The sequence below is a fragment of the Stylophora pistillata genome, chromosome 1 (assembly GCF_964205215.1).
Source record: "Stylophora pistillata chromosome 1, jaStyPist1.2, whole genome shotgun sequence".
In the NCBI taxonomy this organism is placed as follows: Eukaryota; Metazoa; Cnidaria; class Anthozoa; order Scleractinia; family Pocilloporidae; genus Stylophora; species Stylophora pistillata.
Genome location: NC_142519.1, coordinates 40,293,175 through 40,317,924, shown reverse-complemented (window position 1 = coordinate 40,317,924; position 24,750 = coordinate 40,293,175). Strand labels below are relative to the sequence as shown.

Genomic DNA, 24,750 nt, shown 5'->3' with positions numbered 1-24,750 from the left:
TAGCAATACTGTGTTCTTGCAGTCAATTGCAGGGCCTTACATTGAACCAAGAGCATGTGCTGCTGTAGGACAGGGAGGATTGTTATCGCTCTATGAAGTTGTGTTTCAGCAGTATGGCCTGACATGTGGACAGGTATGTTTTAAAGACTATTGCAAGAGATTAGTAACTTACTAAGTGTATTAAGAGATTTTTACGGGGTGATCATGTGGAAAACATCACAGAAGAAATAATGAGGAATCTCTAGTCACAGATATCACTATGAGCTGTGAGTAGTTTTATGACAATTCCATGAATTTCTAGTGAAAAACCCATTAAGATCATTTCATGGCTCAGGAATACTGCAAAATGAAAATTCATGGGGTTATTTTAAGCCTAGAATTTTCCAGTAATGGGGGAATTTTTTTCATGACCCATGAATTTCTTTTAAGCCTGCTTTCTTGACCCATGAATTTCCCTTGAAAGTCACCAGAATGAATTTCATGACCCATTAATTTCTATTAAAGCTTACTTCATGACCCATGAATTTCTTTAAAGTCTACTTTCACAACCCATTCATTTCCCCTGAAAGTCACCTAAATCAATTCCATGACCCATTAATTTCTTTAAAAGCCTATACTTTCATGACCCATTAATTTCCCCTGAAAGTCACCTAAATGAATTCCATGACCCATGAATTTCTTTTAAGTCTACTTTCATGAGGCATGAATTTCCCCTGAAAGTCACCAGAATGAGTTCCATGACCCATCAATTTCTTTAAAAGCCTACTTTCGTGACCCATGAATTTCTTTTAAGTCTACTTTCATGACTTAATTATTAGTTTCCTCAGAAAGTCACCAGAATCAATTTCATGCCCCATGAATGGCAATCAAATAATTTCAAGAAATCCTCAATATCTTGAATGTAAAGGTTTTAAGACAAGGAGTAATTTTAGAGGCTCAAGACTTTGGTTCACTAAAAGGTATGCTATACAAAATGTACCAAGAGATATACATAGTCATACATGTATATATACGTTTATCATGAAATTTATTATTCAAATGAAGTTTTAGTAAATCTTAACATTAATAGACATTTTTTCACAAGGTAGCGGTCAATTATGTTAATTGCAAATTGTCCCTCCTAGATTTGCTTTCTAACCTCAAATGCCTCTTGGATTCCATATATAATCATAAAAGTTTTTATTGTGATGCAAAAAGTCTCATGTTGACAGATGTGCCAAAATCATAGAACATAAATATAATCATAAACATGGGAACGCTTCGGAATGTGCAGAAACAGGTGATCATCAGAGTATATCTTATATTTCCATCTGTTTTAATAGTGAGGGTTAAACACATTTGAAGTCACATTCAAAGTTGTGATTGGTGCGCACACGGCTTGTGTTATTTCTCACCTTTGCTGTGAACACAACTCAAGTCAGGGTTTCAAGTCTTTGTTTCCTCTGGAACTTTTGGCCACAAATCGTTCATTTGTAGTACATTCAATTCTACATACTCGCCCGTGTCCCACTTTTCTTTCTCAGAGTCAGTGTACTGTTATCACACATTTTCAAGCATGAGTGTAGTGTCCAAGCATACACTGTAGTTTGTAGTTTTTTTTGTTTTTAAATTCTTCAGCTTTATAGTTTTTTTATTTTATTTTTTAGTTTTTAATTTTTTAGGTGTAAAGTTTATAATTTTTTTCAGTTTCAATTTTCCTGCTATTTGACTTTTTTGTTTTGTAGTTTTTAATTTTTTTTTAGTGCCTGTTTTGAGGGGGGGGGGATAATTAGTGATATTATTGTAAATTATCTGATTATCTTGTGTCTAAAACCTGTAAATGAGCTTGACAGCTAGGTGTTTTGTCCACGGTAAGTAACGTTATTGTTATCGTTATGACATACACTGAATATTTATCATAACTAGAATTATTAAGAAAAATTGATTGTGCTTTTCAGGTGCTAATAACAAAACAGGGTGTTTCTGATAAATACTCATTGGATAACTTGAGATCAACAGTGGAGAAGTTAATCTCTATGAACTGTATTCCCATTATAAATGAGAATGATGTGGTAGCATCCCCTCCAGGCATGGATCTAGATTTGGCTGGGGTGAGTACAATCAAATCTATTTTACAGTTTATGGTTTGAATCTACAATTGGCAACAAAACTGTTGACACATTGATCTTTTCAACCCCTAATTGCTTCAATTTTATTTTCGGTTTGTTTCAATTTTATCTCTTTTGCCCTCGCTACAGTAAGTTCACCATTTTGCCCCCTCCTCCTCCCCCCAAATAAAAATACAATATGTGACCTCTCACGTGAAAACGTTCCTAACAGTAGCCATTCGAACAGTGAACGGAATGGCAAACGAACGGCTGATGAACAGCTACGAAAGCTGTTCGAAACGGATACTGTGAATGGATGAACGGCTAATTAAAATTTTCGAACGGATGAACGGCTAGTGAAAATTTTCGAACTGACAAGGTTGAACGGATTAACGGCTAATTAAAATTTTCAAATGGATGAACAGATGAACGGCTAATTAAAATTTTCGAACGGATGAACGGCTAGTGAAAATTTTCAAACGGACAAGGTCGAACGGATTAACGGCTAATTAAAATTTTCAAACGGATGAACAGATGAACGGCTAATTAAAATTTTCGAACGGATTAGGTTGAATGGATTAACGGCTAATGAAAATTATCTAACAGATGAACGGCTAATTTTTCGAACACTGAGATGAGCCTCACAGATGAGATCGAATGGATAAACGGCTAAGCAGTCAAATAAGTGATCGCTTGTAGAAATTGTTTGAACAGATGGTTTTGTCAAAATGAATGCCGACACAGGCATCCCAAACTCTCGTCTTGAGCCAAAGCGAAGGATTATTTCATGAAAGCGTCACACGTTGGGTGACAAGGTGTTAAGTAACGCGAGGTATTTGACACAATCTGTGAAAAGATCACTTGAAACGAGTCGAAACTCAATTGTTTGAATAACTCGACTTCGCTTTCGGCGCATTCAAATGGATTATAATTAATATTTTTATTATCGAATACGACCGATTAAGATAAGGTACAACCAAGGAACTTGCACGCAAAAAGCATACGATAACTTCAGTTCGGGTTTAAATTTCCATAATCCCAGCTTCCTTGTCACTCCATCAAAAATGTGTTGCCTAAATGGTAACTGCTAACAACTTGTGTCAATTACCGCCATTTCACACAATCACTAAATGGAGCATTCAACGAGAGAAGATATGGATTGCGATCACACTGAAAATGTTTCTACCATGGTTGCCAAAGTGCCAAGTAAACGGCTGATGAATTTTCTTGAACGGATAGCTCAATTTACCGTTTGAACGGATGATGAATATTCAAGAACGGATAGCTGGAGGCGTTCGAATGGATTATGAATATTCAAGAACGGATAGCTAGAGGCATTCGAACGGATGATGAAGTTTCTTAAACGGATAGCTCGAACGGTTTGAACGGATGATGAATATTCAAGAACTGATAGCTTGAGGCGTTCAAACGGCATGCCAATCCAGTCGAACGGCCAATGAACAGCTGGTGAACGGCTAACCGTTCGGAATGTTTTCCCGTGAGAGGTCACATATTGTATCGTGATTTCATGAACATTTGGCTGACATTGAATGGGGGGAGGGGGGATCTGTTAATTGTTTAGAGTGCGATGGAAACAGGACTGTTACTCTTCACAAACATGATGTGTGAACTAATTTGAATGCTGATTGTAGGGGAAATATTAGATTGTGTATTCTGATTGTTAATGTGAGGGTAGACTTGAGAAGCACAGTTGTAGGCAGTCAGGCCGACTGACATTTTGACAACCTAATAACAGAAGGTCATCTGATCATCAGAGTCCTTCTCAGGAATATATTCACCTGCATGATCAGACTACACTGTATCAAATCATCTTCAATAATAATGCTCAAATAATCAAATATACTATAACTTGATATGGATGGATATATATAATATGATGTACTTTCATGGCTCATTGAAATGCCACTCACAGTTCAGACATTCAATTGAATTTCAAAATAAAGTGTTGCAGAGTTTGCCTTAAATAGGATGACAGGATTTTCTTTAGCATATAGATGGACTGCAACATCACTTAATAACATTATTTTTGTCTCTTTGATCAGTTACTTTTTTTTTACTTTAGGTGAAAACTATTGAACCTCCACAATCCTATTCTCTACTCTTGACAAATTTAAGAGGATTTCAGTTGAAGCAATTCCCTTAGTAGGGGCCTATTTTTATCCGTAGAACTAAGGAGAACACAAATCAAACCATCAGTTATTTGAAATGATTTTGAGTTGAAATATTTTTTTATTAAACTGAATTATTAATTTTATTATTTTATTATATTATTTTTAATCATTAACATTTATACTGTTACAGTAGCATATAGGAAGGTAAATGTAGCTGTTAGGTCATGTGCCTATGCTGTGCGAAATTGTCTCTCATTACTTAGCCGTAGACCACAATGTAATGGTAGTCAGACAGCTGAGTGAAACACAAAATGGGGAATGAATTTTCTAAGAGAGTGAGAATTTTCCAAAAATGCTAATTTTTAGTAAAACACTCTCACAAACTGTTAGTTGCAACAGGATTAACAACAAGAAGCAAATTTATAAACAATTTTTCCTTTTATGAAATGTACCATCAATTGGCTAAGATACTTCGAGGTTTCAATATTAAGTTTTTAAGAAAAGGTTATTACAAGTTATCTGTCTGTCTCCTTTAATATGAAAAGTTAGTACTTGATCTTGCAGCTTTATGTGGTCTGTGAAATATCTCTCCTCTTCATGATTCATAGCAAAGACTCTATATCAATAAAAAATTCTTAATAAGCTCTTTAGTTTTTGTCTCCTAACTTTCAGAAGCTTCAAAAGGTTTTTTTATTATTTAATTCTGAGCTCTGAATTAGATTTGAAATTTGGGATCCTGTTATTTGACAGTTGGTAGTTGTGGCAAATTTCTGGCCCGCAAATCTAATGAGCCTGTTTAAAGCCAAATTAAATATATTGTACATCCACTATTAGAAACTCAAGGCAGCTGTGTCAGTAATATTTTTTATCCAAATTAAAAATTTGTGGTAGGGTCTTTTTAGCAATTTTTTGACTAACACTTCCTCACAGCATTTAAATAAGCCATTCTACAATCTACATATTGAGCAAATTCTTTCACCTTTACTCAGCTTGGCTTTCCACTCTCTTTCTCTTGCTTGTAGCAGATTAACCTGATTGAAATTAAAATTGGTCTTCAAAAGGTGTCATTTATTGGTATGAATTGTGCTCATCAATTGAAAGTAATTTAATAACTTTTTCACCAAATAGAGATGTAAGTTAGATCATTTCATGAACTGCACATCCTATTCTAGAATTTTTTCAATCATATTTGCCCTTGAGTGTTTTTACTATTTGTCAGGTGCACTTACAGATGTTTAACTGCCATTTACAAATTCTTTCATTTTACACAATTAAATTGTTATAATCACCAATTCCAGCTCATGGTGTTATATCAGTTATCTTTCTGCCTAGGAAATTTCCTGACCTGTTTGTCATTTTGGAACATTCATAAAATGTTTTTTCTTCTGTTTTTCAAAACTATTTCAAATATTATTACTTAACTTGCTTTTCAAGTCAGAATAGTTTAGTTAGCTATATTAGGTGGATGGCATTAAAATAAGCAGCTCTAGGACCTTTTCACATCCACCCCAGGGAGGATCATTTCCTGGCAAACTCAAGGGGAGTTAAACGTGTGCAACTTCTGAAGAAAACCATTTGAAACAAAACTGAAATTTTAAGAATGGCAAGGACTTAGCCCGCAAGCAGACCATCAATTTACAGGTGCTTCTGCCTGACTTTGCCTGTGGGACAAAGTAAGGTCTTAATGAGCAATGTGAGCTAATGAGAGGTCTTCAAGGGATTTAGCAATGATTGTTAGTGTCCCAATGGCATTGGCCAATTTGTCACTGTCTAAGTGTCCCAAGGGCATTGGCCAATTTGTCACTAACTGTCCCAAAGGCATTGGCCAATTTGTCACTGTCTAAGTGTCCCAATGGCATTGGCCAATTTGTCACTGTCTAAGTGTCCCAATGGCATTGGCCAATTTGTCACTAACTGTCCCAATGGCATTGACCAATTTGTCACTGTCAAAGTGTCCCAAAGACATTGGCCAATTTGTCACTGTCTAAGTGTCCCGATGGCATTGGCCAATTTGCCACTGTCCACAAGAGTACATACAGTGCTGCTCACGCAGTGATCGAGTCATGGACTGCTAGAACCAATTTATTTGACATTGATATTATGGTTAAAATAAATTAATTGATAGTGGTTAAGTGTGGTCTGTACTCTTATCTACAACGATATTAATTTTCACAGTGATCAAAATTTGTTGACAGTCGCGTGCGTCCACAACATTTTGACTTCTGTGATGACAAATATCATTGTTGATAAGTGTACAGAACACACTAAACCACTGTTGATTTGTCAAGTAGATGGCTTGCCTTGCTCAAGACCTTAAACTTGCCCATGGTTGAAGAAATGCTTGGCCACAGTGCTGATAACACGTCAGGGTCAGAGTGTTTGCAGGCTAGTGGGGTCTCTTCTGCTGTATGAGTGTTGATATCATTTGGAACTACACAACACTGAAGTTAAATTGGTAGAAATCATTTGTGACCATTAAGCAGTGATTTCCTCCCATGGGCATATATCATGATATGTTTTTTAAAGCAGAAAATCATTGATTTCTGAAGAGAGCAGATAAAAGAGGTTTCAGTGATAATTTCTGTTGGATATTATAGCAATATGGGACATGGGGAGCATAGGATGAAAGGCTGTGTCCTTTCCCCTGGCTTAGTGGTAAAATGTCACTGTCTCTGGAGGGGTTGGGTGAGGGGGAAAGACAGTGTAAAAGATTTCTAGATACACTCATCCATTGCTGTAGTTTCATTCAAGTTTTCTTTGGGCTGCACATCTCTGTTTTGTTTTTATTGCAAGGGACAGTATGCACCTATCATTCCACTTGATACCTCATGTATGAGTTATTCTTCATAATTATTCAGTCTTGTTTGGTCTTCATTATGCTCAAATTGCAAAAAGAGGCAGTGTGCACCACCCATCCACTTGATCCCAGTTGCATACATGTAACTTATTCTTCTAAGATTCTCCATGTACTGGAGGACTTGTTGGTTGCCACATAATGAAGTGGAACTGAAAATGATTGGACAGAGTTTTCAGAAAGCTGATGAGTAAGCTATATGTACATTATTGTGGAATTGCCATGCCAAAGGAACCAAAGAAATTGTCCAATTGTATGAACAGAGTAGCCAAAAAACATGAAACTCGTCATCATAGACAACCTAAATAAAATTTTGTTAAACAGTTCAACTTAAGACAGTTTTATGTAGAATTTAGGTCAGTGAGAATGTAGTTAAAAGCTACACAACATTTGAACTTTTCTAACACTGTCACTGTCTCCTTCCCTTACATGCACTTTTCTTCCAATTTGATAAGATGGCCTGGGCACCGGTGAGTAACATTTTCAATCACAAATCCCTAATTCAGTCACTTAGCATCATTTAGAGAGGTTAGTTGGCACAAGAAGTTGTAGTTAACGCTAGTGAAGACAAAATGTTGAAAGTAATTACTTTCTGTTTCCCAGTTATTATCAATTCCAAGAATCCTAAAAAATATGTATTAATTTTAGCACTTTCTTTAAACTTGAGAGGCCTAATAATTAACTGAAGTACAGCATGTACATGTTTATTTTATTGTCAAACTTTGAGAACATTACCTTTAATTTGTGGATCAGCAAGTGAAAAGTTTATATTATGCTCTGGCATATCAGAGATTGACCTGGTATTTTAGCGTGTCATGCATTTTTTGGCATTAGCACATAGCTGCATTGTGTCAGCCTGGCATTTTTAGCTTTTAACCCTTTATCATTAATCCTAAGAGCTGATTGCTAATTCCTCTTATAGCTGCCACACATTTCCTTTGTAAATTAGTTACAAGAATTTGGTGTTAGATCACAATAACAAATTCTACTTGATAAGTTTTGAGTATTCTCTTTACCTGTTTGCTGGATATTATTGAATATTATTGGGAGAAGTTACATGTTGATCACTTCTTGGAGTTCAAGGGTCCACCAACTCTAAGCACAATTTATCACAATTTATCTTTAGTTCCTTGGTGACTCTGTCTTTTGTCTGAATTAATCTCACTCATAGGATTGTTTGCTGTTCCTGTCAATGTCCATGTTTATGTTGATTCCAAAGCCTTGTTGCATGCTCATTGTAAACAGTCATGCAAAATAGTCACTCAGTACGAGCTGTTCTTCTAGTAAAAAAAATTTGGAATTTTGTTACAGAAAGCAGCCTAGTAGTGAAAGTCTTGTTTACAATCTTAATCAATGGACTTTTAGAAGAGATTAACAGATATCTTGTCCTTACAATATCAGTAAGCAAATTCTCCACACTGTTCACCAGTACGGTACTGACTAGGAGAGTTTGTTGAACGATCAGTAGCTTCTGCAGTTGGTGATCATTTGCTTTATTCTCAGTACTGTAATGTTTGATTCAGCAGTCATAATTATTGTAAGAAGAATTAGATGCTTGTCACCCGCAGGGTTAACCATCATTCAGTGTTCATCAGATCGTAGGAGCTGCAGACATTACTTATCAGTCAGAGAGTTTTTAGCTTGATGTGACGCTAAATTCTCAAATTCTCAACATCTATTTATCGGTAATCAAACGACATAGGATGCAATTTGGAGTGAAAAAAACGCGTGGAAAACTTTATACTGACAAAAACAAATTGTGCACTTCTTTGATCCAGCAAATAGCCACTGACAAAATTGAGAACAATCACTGAATCCTCAACATGACAGATACAAGTCTGCAGGTGTTCTAAGCATGTAGGAATCTTAGCTGTAGATAAAATTTTTGGAGCAATTTTCAATTATTGTGTGCTGAAAGTAATACGGAATTGCTTTGGGGTTTTACTTAACTTTCCTCTGTGACTTCCTGATGTTACTGTTAAGCTTCAACGTAAATGTGGATTTGATAATAACGTGACTGTTATTTCACTGCTCTTAAAAAAGATTCGATTCTCGTTGTTTTCATCAGGTGATAAGTGTAAAGGACAATGATAGTTTATCTTCCTTGCTATCAGTGGAAATGAAGGCAGATTTTTGCTGTTGATATTATCAGATATACAGGGCATTTACAGCGGCCCTCCCGACTTGCCTGAGTCTCGCCTTCTAGACACGTTCAGGCCAGCGGACGTCAGTAACATTGAATTTGGAGGAAAGTCACGTGTTGGCAGGGGAGGCATGGAGTCTAAAGTGAAAGTGTGTACTTCCAGTAGTTTGAAACAAGTTTGCAAAGAGTATGAAGGGGGAACTTTAGAAAATTGACCGTCCATGAGCGAGGATTGTTAGAGCACCGGATACTCTTTAAGGGGAGGTCAGGTAAATTTTATTGGAACGCAGCATTGAAATTCCCATTTGCAAGGAACAAGTTGTCATTCAAAAACATGGTGAAAGACCAGTCTTTTTGATTCAATAAAATCACAAAAAAGTACAAACGAGAAAGATACTAAATCTTGAGGTAAACTTCAAGGCAGGCAGACAGGTACTGAAATTTACATGCAGCCAAATCCTTTCAATTTTGGACTATCCGTACACAGCTACCTCTTTTCAATTATTCTCTGAGTACATTTTAGTTACCGTATGGCCTATAGTGCCGTTTTTAAAATTATCTGTAGTTTGAAAATATCTGTTTTCAGTGGAGAATTTTTTCGGATTAGTGTGGACGCAAGGCAGAACGATGACAGAAAGTCACAGCACGGTGTGAACGGGGCTTTATGCTAAATTTAGTACGAGTCAAAAATCGTGTTATGATTCCTTTACAAAGGCAAGTTTACGTTTGAATCTTTGGGAAAGAGAGATCGAAACAGTTTCGCAGGACGTGTCTTCGATTTGCTCTCAGAGAAAAAGGTTTACAAAATAACGATGAATTATTTCAACTCTCGTAACTTAACCATTTTATTTTTACCTTCTTTATGGCTGTTCAGGCTGCAGCCTGGGTACCAAAGAGCGCTACGAGTGTAGTTATAGCCAATGGTACAGGAAGTGATTACGTCATTCGTCAAGTTCTGAATAGCCGAAAAGTTGGAGCATTCTTCATTATGGTCGAAGAACCAGGGCCATCTGTAGAGAATCAGGCTGCGGCAGGTACGTCAGATTGTACCTTAGTCCATGTCATCGTCATGTTGTAGTTTACCTTATAGTGATTGGTTGGAAACTTAAGGCAGCAGGCCAATCGGAGAGCGCTTTATATTAGATCGAGACTTGATTGCGATACTTTTATGTTTAGAATTCTCAAACTCTAATGGCTATCTGATACAGAGTTGATCTCGACCTTAACTTCAATATTAAGAAACGCTGGAGGGACAGGATCCTGAAATCAAACAATTAAAGAGGAGATTGGGATGTCCACATAGGGTTCTGTGAAATTATTGATTTTAGATGCCAGATTGGGGGCAGTTTTTGTAAAAATGCCATATCAGCGTTTTCATTCAGTGTGCATCCTGAACTAGATACCGAGTGTTTTTAGTGATTACAGTGTCTGGTTAAGCCTTTCAGTAACTTCCCCCATTTCCCCCTCCCTCCTGAAAATTTGTGGTAACTCGCGCGTGATGATATTCCAAGTGGTCCAGGTTGATCCTGTGACTGTAAATTTGCACCTTCTTCTCGGGATATACTAGTTTTATAGAATTGCTTGCTGTAATTCTGCTTTCCTTTTTTTCTGCGTAAATGTGTTTTTAGGTTTCTTTTATTAAATCGCTTTTTTCACAGCTCGCAAAGGGGGAAGAGCTCTGCAAGCACTGACCGCTGACCAGGTACGGCTGTAGACTATTGAAAATGCTTAAGGCCGAACAGTTGTATGCTATTAATTTAATTCCATGTTCAGGTCTAGCCTGCAGAGCAGGCGGAATCCTTTTGTGTTGTTCAGACGAACGGAGGCAAACGCGAGGCGAGCGTGAAGTAACACGTTTCTCCCCTCACACGCGACTGGCACTCCGCGCTTGTCTCGCGCTTCCCTCCGTTCCACTGATAAACGCCAAACAAATAATGTCTGTTCAGCAGGCTTCTTTGGACCATTTCAAATTATCCAGACTTATAGGCAAAAAAAATGCACGGAATGGTTGTCGACGAGATGTTTGACCAAAATAACCCAGAATTCCCTTTGGTTGAGGGGTAGTGTTCGGCTTTTGCCAACATCTTCTCTCTCTTATTGCCTCGGCCTAGGTTTAGAGCACGACTTGAAGCTGAGTCTTCTCGCGCCTCATGTATCATTTCAACATTCAAACGTCACGCGCAGTACTGCAGTTTAAATGATGCGCCTTTGTTTTTCTTTTACGTGTTTTGTCTAGCGGGTCAGAATCATTTACAAATTAGCCGACCTTCTTATCGAACGCAAGGATCAAATTCTAGATGCAAACTTCAAAGATCTGGACTATGCTCGGTTTGAGAGACACTTAAGTGCCCTTATGATGGACAGATTACTTTTGACACCGTCCGTCCAAACTTGAAAACCTTTCTCAGGGACTGAGACAGATTGCGAATTCCTCGCACAACATCTTGGGTCGTGTGCTAAAACGAACCAAAATCGCTTATGGTTGAAAGCTGAAACAAGAAACTATTCCAATTGGAGGGCTTCTTGTGATTTTTGGATCTTGCCCAGCTGCTTTAGTGCAGGTACAGCTGTAGTAGGTTTAAATGTTTCTCATCCTATTCCTTACAAAGTATTGTAAGATTTAGAAGTTGACTTACCTGGTGTTTAGATATGAAAAGTATTTGTTCGTTCGTTCGTTTTGTTTTGTTTTGTTTTTTCTTTTTTTGTGTGTTCCTGTTGACTTCTTCTTGATCCAAAGTAATCTGAAAACATAAAAATCCTGCTTTTATAAAACCAGGGATTTTGAGCCTTACCCATGGAAAACGAAAGGGATTTTTTCCCTCTGGTTTTGTTTGTTCATGTATTTGTCTCTTCATAAGCTGGAATTTTTTTCTCCAAGGTGGCCTGTTTAGCCATCAGCACAGGCAACGGTTTGCTTCTGAATGGTGGTAAAGAAGCTTATCACAGCAACAGATGTCTTCACAGTCTTGTTGCAGAGGCTTTGTCCATGTACGTTCCCCCCTCCCCCTCCCCCAAGCTGTCAGTTTGGTAAGTTTTGTGACGGTGCTTAGGCTGATTAGCTGACACTAATCCAACATCCTTGTTGTTTTTTCGCCTCAACAGACGTCAGTAAATGTTTACAATTTTTACTGTCATTTGTAGAGAGAGTCAAATAATTTCGTGATAGTAAACCGGCAGCAGTAACTTTTTCTGAAGGATTAAAACATTAAACGGGCCCTTATAAACTTTTCATACATCAATTTTCTGCTCTCAATTTAAACTTTCTATTGACTTCCATTGACTGACCTCCTCGCAGCCATTGACTTTGATTCAGAGTTTTACTGCCTTGCAATTCACTTCGCACGCTGAATGTGGACTAATTAGGTTTCAGTATGTCTTTGATGCTCTCAGTAATTACTCAGGGATGAACTTCGCAATTCTTTTGCTTTCCAAAACATGAATAAGCAAAGTGGGTACCCTGTTCCAGAAGTTCTCTCAGACCGCTTTTCGATTGGGTATCGTAAAACAAAACTCAAGTAATCACAAGGAGCCACTGACGGCTCAAACAAAAAAAAGGCAAGCGGTTGAGCGACCATCTCGCCTCTGGTTGTAGTTTTAGATCCGATTGGTCGAGGAAGTGGTACGAGTTTTCTGGACCAATGAAAAGGCGCAGTAAATTAAACCAAGATGAAGACAATTCCGAATTTGTTTTCACACTCAAGTGGAAATTTCTCTAATAAATGAGGCGCGATGGTACGAAGAGCGTTGAATTGGGAAGGTTTGGCGTCTACCCTTCCCAAACCTCCTCTCCCTTCTCACCGGCGATCATTTCTCGTAGAAGCCGTGCCACAGATCTGTGATCGAACTCTGTGAGCCGATCACACCCGTGTCAGTCCTGTATTCTTTATATACGGACTGTGTAAATGTTATTGTTACTGTTAGGTCAGTACTCGAGAAGAGGTAAATCATCTTAATCAGTTGGATAAATACGTGGATGTAATCATCCTTCGAGGCTCCAGTGAGATGATTGAGCGCATTCAGACAGAGCAAAGAAATTCCTGTTCTTGACATGCTTAGGGAATTTGCCACGTGTATGTGGACAAAGATGCAGATCTTGAAATAGCCACAAAGATTGGTGAGCATTATATAACTCATTATTGTACCTCATGCTTGGTGAAAAAGCGTTTCATTGCCGATTTTGCTCGATTTTTAATTGGAAGTAGTAGTAACCCGCGGTTGCATTCGTTGCGCTTAACTTCGCTCTGTGATTGGTCCAGAAAACTTGCAGCATTCTTCCAACCAATTATCCTTGATTCGGGTGCGATTAACGCGACAGGAACCCGCATTCTGCAATCTTAAGCGATAACTTCCTTGATACTACTTGTGGTGCTTGTGAGGGGATCAACTTTACCACATGGTTTTACTTACTTCAAGGATCGTGAAATACGAAAATTTTGGTTTTTTTTCCCAAAAACCATTTGATAACTCCCGCTATTCAACTAGATGTCTAAACGCGGGTAATATCTTTAAACCAAACCGTTCTTCAATGGCTTTCCGTTCTGGCTTAATGATTGCCGAGACAAACATTTCGTTGTGGGTGATCATGCTCGTACGGTACATCTGTCAAACTTGATTTTTTGGCATCGATCGTCTGTATTTTGGTTGCAGTATACTCTATTCTTCCTTTGTAGTAATGGATTCCAAATGTGACTACCCTGCAGCTTGCAATGCTATGGAGACCCTTTTAGTCCACAGGGATCTTGTTCGGTCACCATTTCTGGAACAGATGCTAAAAGCTCTCAGGCAATAAGGAGTAAGTCGTTAACCTTTACACTATAACATCAGAATGCGCTTTTTCCATATTGCTCTCTATGCTTTGGGTGATGAAAAATGAATGCGCGAGAGAAATTCGCTTCTAAGAAATTTTAGAGCGTTACTTTTCAACGGTTATGAATTTTTGTGTTATTTTGCGCAATTGAATTTATTTTGTTTTTGTTTTTTTCCATCGCTCTATGCGTTTTAATCGTCAAAATCACGAAATTTGACAAAACTATGAAAATACAGCTTTGAGTGAAATTGAAGAGCGGAGCTGTTTTATTATTATCATCACTTTTTTTTAATTATTTTATTCAATCAGTACGCTTTTTTTGTCCGTCGCTAACCTACGTAAGTTCGCTGATTACTCATGCTGGACAAAATGTGCGTCCTTATTAAGACCACCAACTCACCAACTGACTCCGTTTGCTAATTTTGTTCTTATTTCTCGTATTAATTTTATTTGTTTGTTTAATTGATTTTCTTTTAAGGTGATAGTTCACGCCGGACTCAAGTTGGTCAAGACTTTACCGCTGGCTCCGGCTCTGGCCAAGACTACGGAGAAAGAATACAGCGAGTTAGAGTGTACAGTGGAAGTAGTCAGGACTACAGAGGAAGCCATTGATCGCATCCATCAATGTGGAAGCTCTCACGCTGTCATTACCACTGATAATGGTAAGAATATATTACTTAATCTCTCCGTAATCAGGGTTCTTTCAGCTCTGTTTTTATCGCAACGATTTCGCGGAGCGATGACAGTGTGATGAATAATTAGTATATCAGTGTTTTTGGTAATTCTCGTGATATTTAAGAGCTATTCACCGTGTGAGGGTGGCTATGCAGCGAGGTGAATATTTACCGCTAGCTACATGTAAGACACAGTAGTCTTTCAATGTTAACGCCACGCGCCATTTTAATTTGCCGCATATGTTGACTAAGCGTTTGCTAAAGTTTTCATTTTAACAATTCAACGTCCGTTTGTTTCCAGTATGGGGAATTTCTTTCAATGATTCTAAGGTCCATTTCTGGAGGTCATTTCTGTTGGCCATCATCTCTACACTGTGATGTTTCGTATGTTTGTTAGTTTGTTTGTTTGTTTAAAATCCTTAAAGAGAACCTACGTAAGCTGCGCAACGCAGAAAAATATAGACGACTTACTTATGTTTTCCAAGTTTCTATGTTATACTACATATTGCTCAGTTCACAAATTTGTAAGCCGCGCAAGATGCATGTATGGTTTGCGTTGTGCCGATTACTAAAAGCCCCTTATCAAAATATTTTATTTTTAGAGGGGACTGCTGATTACTTTCTAAAAGCTGTGGATAGTGCGTGTGTCTTCCATAACACAAGCACTAGATTTTCCGATGGGTATCACTTTGGCCTGGGTAAGTATGAAACAGTGTGCTTAGCTATTACAGGAACACAATTGCTGCTAATTAAGTAAAATAAAAGATTCAGTTCGTGGAGCGCAAAATTGATTAATTACCCGATGGGAGGAGAAATTTGCTTCGGTTCCAGTAACAAGGGCTCTAGTTATGGATTGTGAAGGGTTAAAAGACTATGCCAAAGGGAAATAAAAATCTTGTCGAATTTTCGGGAGGCTTGAAGCAAAAAAAATGTAACCTGCGATGATCCTTAATTGGTAAAAAGGGATACTTTTGCTCATAGATATCAGAGGTCCGGGAAACAGGTTGCAGGCGCGCAGCTACGGCAGTTATGGGATTGGATTTCTTATTTTGACACCGTAATGGTGATGACATCCTCCATTCCCAGTGTTCTTCGTGTAGCGTGTCACCTTTCCTATTCTTTTTATGTAATCATTTGGAATTTAGAAGCTTGTAAACCTTTAACTTCCATCATTAACTCGGGGCCTGTTTCTCGAAGGTACAGTGAAATTAACGGGCCGGTAAAGCTGTTCTGTTTTTGCGGCTACTGTTTCCTATAGGAGGAATATGTTGTTATTCAATGTGGGGTTTCAGAAGATTTGTAAATTGTGCAATAAAACTATCAGCTAAAGGAACAAAATGTACTGGTTAGAGTGCCAGAACCTGCGAATCTATTCTCTAAATTTTGATTGTAAAATATGGCTTCGGGCCTGTTCTGTTGATGGGACTTTCGGAAAACGGGCCCCAGAATTTCTCCTTAGGGAATTATTTATTGATCCAATACCAAATTCTTCGAACTAGTTTCATACTATCTGTATGGCTGCCTGTGAGGAGAATTGGTAATTAGATACGCATAGGTAGGATTTTTCAAAGTCGGTGGGAAGAGGGATAGGGACGCTGTCACGAATTTCCGCGCTCTTATGTGAAATGTCTCATACTGCGTATTTGCGCGTTTGCATTCAAGCGGCGAGAATGACGAACAAGTGGAGTATCTAGCCACGGAAAACATATAATGCCATGAAGATTCTTTGGATTTGGGCAGTTTTCCAGAAGTGATTCTGAAGATTTGAATGTTGTTGACCTGAAAAGGTCGTTTTACAAAGGGAGGGGACATTATGTGCGCATCGGGACTCCTACCTTCCAGGTACACCCGTGAGTCCATTAGAACCTTGAAACCCCGGTATAGCTCCAGTGCTTTGGTCGGGGATGCACTTTGCCCGTTTTTCTACCTGTTGATTATCGTGGGTTTTGTTGCCCTGCGTAGGAGCATAGTGTGTCGCGGAACTTGCTATAGGTAGCGGGGATGGGAATTCATCGAGTCCTTCAAAGGAACAGGATACTAAATCAACACCATTATTTTATTTAGGTGCTAAAGTAGGTATCCGCACGGGTCGTATCCATGCCCGGGGTCCTGTGGGTGTGGAAGGATTACTGACCGCTAGATGAGTAATGACTGGCCAGGGACACACAGTGGATGACTTTGTTGATGGAGGCCTGCTCAAATATCTTCACGAGACCCTCCCGATTGCAGGCACTCCTCAGGATTCTATTGACGAAGAAATGACTTCGGATAATGGCGACAGCCAAGTAATACAGAAATAATTACGTAATGCTAAACGTGTGCTTCAGTTTGCGCACAGTACTCGTTATGCGAGTCAATGTTATGCTTTTGATGAGCGTATGTTTTGAAACGTCCCGCCCAACAACGTATTATTATGTTGAATTAATTTAACTATTGCTCTCATGCTTGTATCTCAGTTATCCCTTTTTGTTATCCAACTACAATTCGTAGAGGACAAATAACGCCAAAGACGAGTACAAATATCACGCGGTATTTGTACTCCAGAAATCCGGTTAGACAGGTTTTCTCGCATCGCGCAAGCGAAGAATTGGATTAAAGTTACGGGAAAAAAGATGGCGGACAATTTGAATCATATTTCTGACAACGAAGAGTCGGAATGGGATGGCAAATATGGATTTAAGTTTTTTAGTTGAATCCAACGAAGAAAAAAAAGCTAGACGACCTGGAAACGTGTTCATTTATTGAAGAAAATAGAAACAGGATCACGACAACGCGTCAATTCCGTCCCGCCGCCTGAAGTAACAGTTTGGCGGGTTGGATAATAAATAACTCATTAGACGTTTGGTTGTGTAGTATCGCTGAGTATTTTTACTAAATACGGCACAACTCGTAAAAATACTCAGCAATAATACACAACAAAACGTCTAATAAGATATATATATCTTGTTGCTAGACACTAAAAATATCACTGACAAGCAACTTTTTTCTGTGGATAGCTAAGAGCGGAACCCCATTTTTAAGAAAATAGGAATATTTAAAACTGTTTGGTTGGCTTTGCGTTCGACTTAACGCAATCTTGATACCTTGTATCCGTTCTTGTGCTCCATGCTCAAGCGATACTGATGAATATACCGTAATAATAACTGTACGTTGACCCCAATAGTTGACTGTCACGTTCTCAGGACAGACTATGCAAAGCAGAAAACCTGACTCTTGATTAAGGATAGAAAACTGTTCGAGAGTTTTCGTGATAATAATAGTTGTTATATTGGTATTACCGAGATGTTGCTGTCAACCCCGAGAAAGCAAGATATTGGTTTACTTCGTAATTCGGTTCTTAAGTCAATCCCGTGCATTTTCCACGATTGTCCGCGGAGGAAAGGGGCAGCTGAAAAGTCCCTGGTCCTGATGCCTGTTACAAGAACATGCACAGTTTGAAAATAGGTCTTAAAGCAGACTCTTTGTGTGTTCGGGGGGGAGAGGGGAGAGATAGGATCTGTGCAATCAGTTCTAACATGTGGAAAATGCATAGGACACAACTCTGCTATTTTAGTACGGTTATCGTTATCAGGTACAATGAGAATTACATGAAAAAAATTAATAAATAAAACGGAAGCGAATCGTTGAGACAGAATCGTTACGACATCAATGGGTTCTCTGCATCTTGTATTTTCTATCTGCCCTTTCGCCCTCCCTTCCCCTCCCCACGTACAAAACAAAGATCTGGTCGGCTTGCTGACAAGTATTATTATTAACAGAGTTTCAACTCGCCGTAGCGTATTGTAACGTGAAGGGTATTTTCTCTTGCGAAATACTATTTATTAACAGTTTTATCACCGATGAAGGAGACAGGTTCCACGTAACAGAGACTAAATAATGTAACATTCAGAATAAAACCAAATGAAGCAAATACGTTTGATAAGTTCCTTTTTTAGCTGGTGCATATTCGCTCACGTTTAAACCAATCGTGTTCAAGCAAAATTATATGATGGATTAACTATCTGAACGGATCTTGGACATCACTGTCCGCCTGTTATCCTTTTTTCGAGAGGTAACAATCATAGTCACGTCATTTGCAGCCTGGAGACAAAAGATTCCGGTAGCCCGGCTAAAGATCATATGGTTCTTCACAGCAGTGTCAGTACGCTTTCCCCTATTCTCTCCCAGATCAGAACATGTGGACCGCTATGTAAAGAAATACTGCAAAGTAGTAGAATGGTTATAGATTTATTCTTCAGTTTAAACTTATCTTACGTTTGTTCATAGAAGCCAAATGTTCATATGTTTTCTTAATTAAGGTCGACATACTTCGAAGATGATACTGATCGTATAAAAGGTCATAATTGTTGATCACGCCCTTCAAACTGCCATACTCCTAGCCTCGGTCGGATGATGAAGTAGAATTATTGCGTCTCACTATGAGCCACACGTTGGTAAGTATTCCTTCGCTCTTTGCTTCGCACTAATTAAACGGAACAAAAGAGCAAGGACTAGAGCCAACTTGCCACCGTGATACTGGAACATGTAACCATTGGACCTTACCACGTAGTTTCTACTGTGGCACTGTATCATTCTGTGTGAGTCCTACGAGTCTTATTCCTCTTTGTCTATATCTTCCTGCGTAGTAGGTGATGCCCATGGCTGACGTTCTCCTAAACAAGGCTGTGTGTAGAAAATTACGGCGTTAACATAAGTGTGTTCCAGAACACTATCCTCCAATCCTCTTGAATCTAAATGAGATAAACAATTACAGCCTTTAAACTTGCGGAATGGACTACCATTGTAAACAGTCGAATGTACAGGGCAGAAAAAGTGCAGATTCAGTTTCGAAACAAAGCATGCGTGGTTGGTTCCTTGAGGTCCCTCTTATACATGTCTACTTACTGGGTTATAAATCCAGGAGCTGATGCAAAGGGTGGGGCGATGTCCAAATGATCGACAGCGTAACCATTAGCATTTAAACCAGAAAATTCAACACCCAACACCAGGAATATAACACTTGTTCTCCTTAGCCAAATATAGCCTGTTGCCACTATAAATATTCCAGCTAATAAACCTATGGACAGAATCGGAGAAGATTCATCTTTAAGTGAATCTTGAAGTCAAAATTTCATCCACTATCAAGTGAGGTTTACGCATGGCCCGCATACATCTCTCCACATACGCTCAGACTATAAGTTTTGAAAATCTGAAAAGTTTGTTTTGACTTAAATGGAACGCCATAGATTGGCGTGCGCGAAATACCACAAAAACGATTCTACAATAAAAAAAACTTTTCATTTATTTTCTCAAGTCAGAACAAGAAACTCACAATTCATCGAAAACATTACTTATTTTCTCTTTTTTTTTTTTCACTGTTGTCACTTTTTTTTTTTGCAACAAATGCGCAGAATGTTCGTTTGTTTTTTTTTGTGCAATAAAGGCGTACAAGAGAACCAGAGCCGGATGGCTTTTTCCCGACCGGCTCACGTCAACCCGTCCAGCCCTGCACACGTCAGCTTTTGTTACACTTTCCTATGGGATTGCGCGAGCGGGGCCAGACGGGTCATATGATAATTTTACTAATCCCTGCGACAAAGACGATCATATGCGAGCCTTAACAGAATCATAGTTTATGCTACTGGCCTTAGCGATTGCTAACTACTTACAGATATACAAATGTAAGTATTACCTGCCCCGTAGAAAATTTTCCTTATTGTACCAACTTTACAAATCTTGTATCTTATGAGCATATCAGCTGTTATTCTTCCTACTGGACCTAGAATGGCTTTAAACAAATACGGACAAGCTGCTAGGAATCCGGCCAGTCTGAAACGAGAAAAAAATAGACATTATCTTTGCATCGGCAGGTGAATTCATAACTTTTATGTACATCCTAAAAAAAGCATACGTCTCTTTGGTGGTTTTGATAATGTTTCCTTCGTTTAGCTTTTCATGTCTTAGTCTTGCCTAATTTCTATGAGAATTTACTTTAAGGAGATGCGGAGAAAAGGTTACTGGTAAGGCTCATTTTTTCAGCGTCTCGAGTTGGCCCGCCTGACCAAGACCAACAATGTGGCAATTAGAGAAAAAAAAAAAAAGCAAATTTAAAAACTGCCAGGGAGCTGGATTAAATCAAAGTCATCAACAATGGATAGTTCTCATTTGACTTTAATCCATGGGTTTTAAGGACCTTAATCACAAAATAATGCTCTCAAAAACAAACATCTGACAGAGTAATGGTAGCAAATTTTAAAATGTCGACTATTTCAGCGATATTCCCTCGTCATAGATCTAACAGAGGGTAAACTAATGCTCAAGACTTCTTCTAAACTTTTCAAAACTCGTCACAGTTGCTTGCCTAACTCTAGAGAATCATAAGGAAAAATGCTTATTGTTTGACTTTGCCGCAGATGCCTGATCCAGTAAGGTGACAGTTTTGATGACAGTTAAATGACATATTACAATATTACAAGAAATATGCATTGCCCGCAGTCAGCAAAGGCTAGTCGAGGCGGGCAGTGTTTAATACATATATTAAAAAATATGAAATAAAAAAGATTTACAGAGAAGAGATTCAAAATTCTAGACAAATTACACCTCAGGGCAGGAAACTTTCTTTTCAATTCACTTGTCCCTTTGGACAAGTGTCGCGTGTATTTTACTTGTCCGGACCACAAAACTAGTTGTCCCAAAAAATCGGCAACAGCAATTTAGGGTTTCAAAAATCCTTTTTTATCAGTTCAACAATGCCCCAGTTAAGTGGAAATCAATGGCGAAGCTGAGCGAAGAAATCAAATACACAGCTTGCACAAAAAGAAAAAACGGTTTATTTCCTAGGCTCTTAGTTGTAAAATACGGGAAAAAATGATTTATTATTTATCCAAAGTCAGGCAACGTTAGTGGGGCGTCAGTGGTCCAGTGGTTAAGTGCGCTGGACTCTGGGTCGAAGGGCCCGGGTTCAAGTCCTACCAGGGACATGTCGCTGTATCCTTAAGCAAGATGCTTTACCCACTTTGCTTCGTCTCTCGGATAAGACGTAAAGCCGGAGGTCCCGTCTCTTAAGTGTAATGGGTAAGAGACGTTAATTTCCCACGCACGAGATTACTGTGTGCTGGATGTCCTCCCCTGGGGTGGGTTGGGTGGGAAAACAGCAGGTCCACATCAGCTTAATAGTTGCCAATAAATTCAACCTGCTTAAACAAATAAATCAAAAAAAAAAAAAAGCTCTACAACTGAGGCCTAGTTTATACGTCGCCTCAGTCGAATTTAATTCAGACCAATTTAATTCCATTAAATTTGTCGTTCGTTCGACGTAAACCGTGGCGTGGTTTTATGCGTCGAAATCAATACGATCGAATTTAATTCTCTTCTTAAATGCAGTGCCTCGGGTCGCTGCGGGCTCGCCAAAATAAATTGAAATATACTAAGAAAATGTATGCATTTCATTCGACGCGGCGCTAGTGGGACGTTAAAACTGAAGACGCGTTATCGCTATTTTATCCGTCTTACCAAGACGGATAAAACGTGAAGGACGAATTTAATTCGTTTTAGACGTCGCGCTATCGTCAAATTTAATTGCTTGTGGGACCTTGCATTAAATTCGACTGTAGCGCGACGTATAAGCTAGGCTTTACTTGTCCAAACGCACAACTTCGATCATCTTTTTCCTTGTCCGAATGGAAAAGTTACCCGTCTCGGACGTTCGGACGGGCCAATTAAGTTTCCTGCCCTGCAACTACATTAATACATTTAAGATAAGGCCACAAAACAGAACAAGCGGGGGTCTTATAGTTGTGCTATTAAAGTAGACAAATCAATATAATCGTCATATTTTTCGAGTCTCTGGAGGAGGAAATCATGAATTTTACTTTTAAAATTGTATTTTGATAAGGTCCAAATTACATAAAAACAACTTTGTGTTCTATAATAATTATGTGGTTGCCATGACACCAACACATGAGAATTTTAACAGTGACAAACATTAAACAGTGATAAGAGTTTCCATCAGAAGGTCAACCAACAAAACTAACATGTATTGTAAATAGTAAAGGAGACAAAACGCTATTAGATATGGTGTTAAAGCTAAAGTAATCTAAAATTGTGGACAGAGAAACTAAGTTGAGGTAACAGCTAAATGTAAGCTTGGTGTTTGTCTAAGCCTGTGTATAACTGTATAGCATGTATATGTCACACCATTTTGACCCCTACTTCATTCTTCAATGTTGTTTTATAAGTGACTGTGGGTTTTTTTTTCTTCTTGGATAACATTGATGCTAATGTGCATGTACTGTAGATTAGTTTTAATCACATTATAGTGACTTTTGACCCCAAAATGCACAAGTACTTTGCTGAGAACAATACCATTAATACTCAGTGTAACAGTATAAGACTGCTGGTTTAATTAATAGTACGAGCATATACAACTTTGTAAGAGGTTTTAGGAGGGCTTATAAATAAAGGGCCTTACAAACACAATGTATATATCTAAGGGAGCTTAAATTTACCAGGACAGAAACACTTTGATACAAGCTGTGGCCGTACTCATCAAAATGTGTTTTACATTTGAGAAATTGAATTCATTTCATTACATTTGGAACAGAATTAAATTAAACCTTAACAACTTGAACAAATTAAGCTGGAATGTAACAAAAAAGTAGTTCAGACTTTTAGCTTGAAGCTCATCCTTTCTCTTAATTATTAAAATTTTAATGTTGAATTCGAAGCAGTGAGGCTTCCAGCTTTGTTGTAATTGAAACAAGAAAAACCATATAAATTTATCTCAGCCAGTAAGAAGTACATCATCATGAAATAACAACATTGACCACGCTTTGTAATGGCAATTATGATCTGCCTGGACAATTAGATGCTACAAAATAATGCTGTATTTACTGACGCAAATAATGATCTCTTTTTTTTTCAGATGGCCAGAGCAGCAGCTGCTTGTGAACCGCTCGACGGGGTTATCGCGAGTTGTTGGTTTGCAGCAAGATTACTGAGTTGATTTTGAAAATGGCCATTTCTTACCTCTTGATTGTGTTTTTTATTTTCTTGAGATCTCAAGACACAATAATAGCGTTCAAAATATTTATTTTTAAAAGCGAATCAGTTTTACTTCCTTTAAAAAGAATAGACAGCATTCTCGTCTTCTGACTGATGTCATCAAACTATTTGATTCCGAGAACACCTTCGCGACGTAGAAAGGAATGACAAGGACACATCAAAACCAGTTGCCAGACACTTTATCTACCTATAATCATTCTAAGCAGTATCAATGAATGCTGTTCATTTCTACTAATTCATTCTTCTTTCTCTCGTCACCCGGTTCCCACCCAGCGTTTAAGCTCCACTTTCTGCACATAAACACACACAACACATGATTCTCCCATTCGCTCTGAGGAAGGGCTAACACTCCAAACGCAGCTTTTTATCTCTTTTACGGTGGTGGCCAATTTCCAATTTCAACTTAGTTGATAAAACCAAATTACCATGTTACCCCAACCGATGCAGCATCACAGTTTCTTTAGAAACTTACCCCTTTTATTCCTTAATTTTCACATTTAGAAAACGGAGGAGATTTAAGTATGTTGAAGTCATACATGTTTTTACTCAGAGTGTTTGGAAGGTGTATTTAGTAAGCTCAAATAACAAATTGTAGAGGAAGCATGATCATTTTTTGCTCAGGTTGACTGAGGACAATAATAAAGAGAACACTTAACTGTCTGAGATAAACACAGGTGCATGATGTTGTCATTAGTAAGCTTGGAAAGAAATTAGTGAAGGACCCAATTTTGTTTATTAATTCAGTTGCAGCCTAAGCATACATGCGAGTCATTAAGTTAGTTGTTAAACACACATCATGGTTTTTTTAATTCATTTGTTGTTTAACTGCAGCTAGAACTGAAAATCGTTTCTACAGCTGACTACATGTATACTCTTTCATCAACAATTCCGAAAGAGTTATTTGAGGCTTGATGCTCATGACAATGTTAAGGATTTCTTAAATTTTAAAAGGAATTAATAAAGAAATGATCTTTTATAAGATGTTAAACTTACTTGAACCCTTTTCAAATG

The 24,750-nt window shown here is 38.2% G+C and overlaps 1 protein-coding gene, 1 long non-coding RNA gene and 1 pseudogene across 3 annotated transcripts in view; 1 reads left to right on the top strand and 2 right to left on the bottom strand.

Moving 5' to 3' along the window:
• Positions 1-18,607, top strand: part of LOC148742504 (delta-1-pyrroline-5-carboxylate synthase-like) — a 19,035-nt pseudogene extending 428 nt beyond the window's left edge. Inside the window, exons 2-14 of the transcript XR_016000111.1 lie at positions 23-133; positions 1,938-2,090; positions 7,529-7,543; positions 9,142-9,365; positions 10,091-10,250; positions 10,875-10,918; positions 11,453-11,777; positions 12,095-12,243; positions 13,138-13,330; positions 13,887-14,008; positions 14,502-14,685; positions 15,300-15,395; positions 16,762-18,607. The product of XR_016000111.1 is annotated as a delta-1-pyrroline-5-carboxylate synthase-like (transcript). The remainder of the gene's footprint in view (positions 1-22; positions 134-1,937; positions 2,091-7,528; positions 7,544-9,141; positions 9,366-10,090; positions 10,251-10,874; positions 10,919-11,452; positions 11,778-12,094; positions 12,244-13,137; positions 13,331-13,886; positions 14,009-14,501; positions 14,686-15,299; positions 15,396-16,761) is intronic.
• Positions 1-24,750, bottom strand: part of LOC148742493 (uncharacterized) — a 307,714-nt gene that overhangs the window by 21,030 nt on the left and 261,934 nt on the right. The window lies entirely within an intron of this gene.
• On the bottom strand, positions 17,940-24,750 carry LOC111346455 (vesicular glutamate transporter 2-like). The gene is made up of 4 exons (XM_088757212.1): positions 24,733-24,750; positions 20,369-20,505; positions 19,582-19,753; positions 17,940-19,427 (listed from the first exon to the last, which is right to left on the bottom strand). The coding sequence occupies exons 2-4, from the start codon at positions 20,427-20,429 to the stop codon at positions 19,406-19,408; spliced, it is 255 nt and encodes an 84-aa protein (XP_088613338.1). The 5' UTR covers positions 20,430-20,505; positions 24,733-24,750; the 3' UTR covers positions 17,940-19,405.